This window comes from Salvia splendens, chromosome 2 (genome assembly GCF_004379255.2).
Source record: "Salvia splendens isolate huo1 chromosome 2, SspV2, whole genome shotgun sequence".
Taxonomy (NCBI): Eukaryota; Viridiplantae; Streptophyta; class Magnoliopsida; order Lamiales; family Lamiaceae; genus Salvia; species Salvia splendens.
Window position 1 is genome coordinate 10,479,730 of NC_056033.1, and position 4,052 is coordinate 10,483,781.

Below are 4,052 nucleotides of genomic sequence, written 5' to 3' on the forward strand. Positions count from 1 at the left end.
GCTCTCTCACCCACATAGAAACACATCTCTCACCCACACATACAAACACACAGACAATGATTTACCCTCTTTTCTCCTCAAGAGGTCAATACGCTCCGACCTAAACTACCGTATACTTCCGATAATATACTTTCTTTTATCTTCGCCTTTTCTCCTTCGATTTTCCCATAAAGAATATTAAATAAAAATATACTACTAGTATATGAATTCAGATTATACTATGTAGTGCGATCGTTTTAGGAATACAACTATACTTTACAAATTTCTGTCAATATCCAGTTGGCCATTCAGTTGAGGCCAGGTTTGCTTGCGTTGTTATTGTTCCTTTCATTTTTGGTCAGCCCCATATTTCATTTTTGGTTTCTTCCCCCCTTTTCTCTCTCCCTATTCTATGAATTCAACACAAATCTCAAAGTTGCAATCTTTCCTTTCTGTTCCTGAATTTCTTTGATGTGTATTTGATGCGCTGTTATTTGACCTCAATTGCTGTTGTTTTGAGTTGGGAGGCGTTATCTTAGTTCAATTTTTGATGATGGGATTTGGGTTTTCAATCTGGGTTTTGTTGCTATTGAATCTTGCTTGCTGTTCGAGAGGATTCACACCTGTTGATCAATACTATGTCAACTGTGGATCTTCCAGTGATTTCGTTGTCGGTAATATTACTTTTGTTGCTGATAAATCTGCTGCGAAATATCTGTCAACCCCTCAAGAAATATTGGCTGATAGCAATCTCAATTCGATAACTAGAGCCGTTGATTCCCCTTTGTTTAGAACTGCTAGAATCTTTAATGGGCCGTCTAGATATACGTTTCCGATTGGGCAGGGCGGTAGGCATTGGATCCGCCTGCATTTCTTCCCTTTTGATTATCCCAATTATGATATGAAATCTGCTAGTTTCTCTGTTTTCTCCCAGAAGACTACACTGCTTAGTGATTTCACCCCTAAGGCTGCTATTGTTAGGGAATACTCTGTTAATGTGGAGAAGGGAGACCTTGTCATCACCTTTTCTCCTTCTACCAATTCAATTGCTTTTGTTAATGCGATTGAGGTTGTTTCGGTGCCCAATGGCCTCATAGCTGATTCTGCACAGTTATACAGTTCTACGGGTCAGTTTACTGGGCTGACGGCTCAGTCTCTGCAGACTGTTGCCCGGTTGAATATGGGTGGCCCGTTCGTGTCATTGGTGAATGATACATTGGGGCGTAATTGGGAATCAGATAGTCCATATTTGAAAGATCCGAATCTTGCTACTACTAAATCCAATATCCCAGCCGTCCAGTACCCTAGTGGTGGTGCAACGTCAGACAGTGCACCACAAACTGTCTACGGGACTTGCACCAAGATGGACTCTGGTAGTGATCCTAGAAGCAATTTTAATATCACCTGGGACATCCCGGTGGATCCTGGTTTTCAGTACTTGGTTCGCTTGCACTTCTGTGACATTGTGAGTACATCAACTACAGATCTTGTCTTTAATGTTTACATTGACACATATGTCGTTTATCGGGATCTGGAACTAGCTTTAAAACTTAATGGGAAGTTGGCCACTGCTTTCTTTGCGGATTTTGTTACCCCTGTGCTCACTGAACCTAACGTTAGTGTAAGCATTGGCCCATCTGCTTCGAGTTCTTACCCTGACGCCTTTCTTAACGGCTTGGAGGTTATGAAAATAAGAAATGCCAAGGACACTCTCGCGGGGGCATCTGTTTTGCCATCATTTCCTAAATCAAAGAAGAAATTGGGAATTATTGTTGGCGTGAGTGTTGGTGTACCGGTAGCACTGATTTTGGTCGGGATTCTGTTTTTCATGCACAGGAGAAGGAAACAAGAACGTCTCAAATTCTCAAAAACATGGGTTCCTATATCGGTTAATGGTGGAGCTTCCCATACCATGGGAAGCAAATATTCAACTGGCACAACAGTTAGTGTTGGTTCTAACATGAGCTACCGCATCCCTTTTGTAGCAGTTCAAGATGCAACAAACAACTTTGATGAGAGCTGGGTGATTGGAGTCGGTGGATTTGGCAAGGTTTACAAGGGAGAACTACATGATGGTACAAAGGTAGCTGTTAAGAGAGGCAATCCCAGGTCCCAACAAGGTTTAGCAGAATTCAGAACTGAAATTGAGATGCTTTCCCAATTCCGCCATCGCCATTTGGTTTCCTTGATTGGTTATTGTGATGAAAAGAATGAGATGATTCTGGTGTACGAGTACATGGAGAATGGAACCGTCAAAAGCCATCTGTACGGTTCTGATAATCCAAGTTTAGGCTGGAAAGAGAGACTTGAGATATGCATTGGAGCTGCAAGAGGGTTGCACTATCTCCACACCGGGTATGCCAAAGCAGTTATTCATCGTGATGTGAAGTCAGCAAACATATTGCTGGATGAGAACTTGATGGCTAAGGTTGCTGACTTTGGACTTTCTAAGACGGGGCCAGAGCTTGATCAAACTCATGTCAGCACAGCTGTCAAAGGAAGCTTCGGATACCTCGATCCAGAGTATTTCAGAAGGCAGCAGCTGACAGAAAAGTCGGATGTTTACTCATTTGGTGTGGTCTTGTTTGAAGTTCTATGCGCCAGGCCTGTGATAGATCCTTCTCTTTCTCGAGAAATGGTTAACTTAGCTGAATGGGCAATGAAGTGGCAGCAGAAAGGTCAGCTGGATCACATCATCGATAGGCATCTTGTGGGGAAGATAAAACCCGATTCCCTCAGAAAGTTTGGAGAAACAGCAGAGAAATGCTTGGCCGATTATGGGGTGGACAGACCCTCTATGGGTGACGTTCTTTGGAATCTTGAATATGCTCTTCAGCTTCAAGAGGCAGTCGTCCAGAATGATCCCGATGAGAACAGCACAAATGCTATTGGCCACCTGTCTCCACAAGTTGGCGAGTTCAACCATGTAGACACTACTACCACTTCCGTTGCCCAATTTGAGACCTCAGGTGTTGATGATCTTTCCGGTGTTTCAATGAGTAGAGTTTTCTCACAACTGGTCAAGTCTGAGGGGAGGTAATTTAAATGCTTATGGATGATCTCTATGTTTGAGATTTCCATTTATCTCTGTTCATGTATCATTTTCGAGTAATCATTACTCCTTGTGTTTTATGATTTACGTTTCTTGCTTTCATATAGTTTGAAAATTGAAACCTGAGATTTTGGATGGCCTCTGCCCTATGGAATGATATTTACTAAGATTTCGTCGAGATATATATAGGTATCTTTGGCTTTCTTGCAATTTGTAATCTGTTTCAGCACAAACTAGCAGAATTGATGCATACCCTGTTAACTTGTAGTAGTTACTTTTGTTATTCATTTGGATTTGCATTTGTCCTTTAGGTATTAGATTAGCTGGTATGTCCTTATATATATGCCGCCCATGTTGTTGCTACTTACTAAGTATTTTTTTATAGATTTATTCACCTATAAAAATATAGACATTTAATGATTTATCCTACAAATTTCCTCATTTTGGGTCGGGTCAGAAGACCCATAATTTATACTCCAAACACACATCTAAGGAGTCGAGATAATTTATCCAATTTTTCCTCTATCGTGGCTATCAAAGTACATTGCATAATAGGTCCTTGACCTGTCGAGCCTGAGCACCACGATTTGAACGAACAAATAGAAGAAAAGATAAACCCTAGTTGAGGTGCTAGCGGGCGATTTCTGCTAGAACTGAGAATTAGAACAAGTAATTAATTTTAGACTAAAGTCCCAAAATGATCTTTAACATATTGCGTTTTTTTTTAAATTTTGGTCCAAAACATTATCTTTTGAATTATTCGGTCCCTCATATTAAAAATCGGATCATATAACGGTGCCGTCAATTATTTTACGGTTTTAATTACCAAGTCACAAATCCGTCACTAATCCATCACTAACTGGGAGAAACTAATCCGTCACTAACGGCTATTTGTTAGCTGACGATGACTTCTAACACCAAGTGTGCGGTTTAAACCTCTTCTCACCTTATTCTCTACCCACCGCCGCGCATTTTAGCACCCCGAAATCAAATTCCCCATTCTCAATCTCAAACCCTAATC

The 4,052-nt window shown here is 41.0% G+C and overlaps 1 protein-coding gene across 1 annotated transcript; it reads left to right on the top strand.

The window, feature by feature from the left end:
• Positions 1-250: 250 nt before the first annotated feature.
• Positions 251-3,318, top strand: LOC121787715 (probable receptor-like protein kinase At5g59700). Its single transcript, XM_042186536.1, has one exon. The coding sequence runs from the start codon at positions 530-532 to the stop codon at positions 3,017-3,019; it is 2,490 nt and encodes an 829-aa protein (XP_042042470.1). The 5' UTR covers positions 251-529; the 3' UTR covers positions 3,020-3,318.
• The last annotated feature ends 734 nt before the right edge of the window (positions 3,319-4,052 follow it).

Excerpts from the sequence above, each read along its gene's own strand:
- LOC121787715 (XM_042186536.1), top strand. The coding sequence starts at position 530 with ATGATGGGATTTGGGTTTTCAATCTGGGTTTTGTTGCTATTGAATCTT.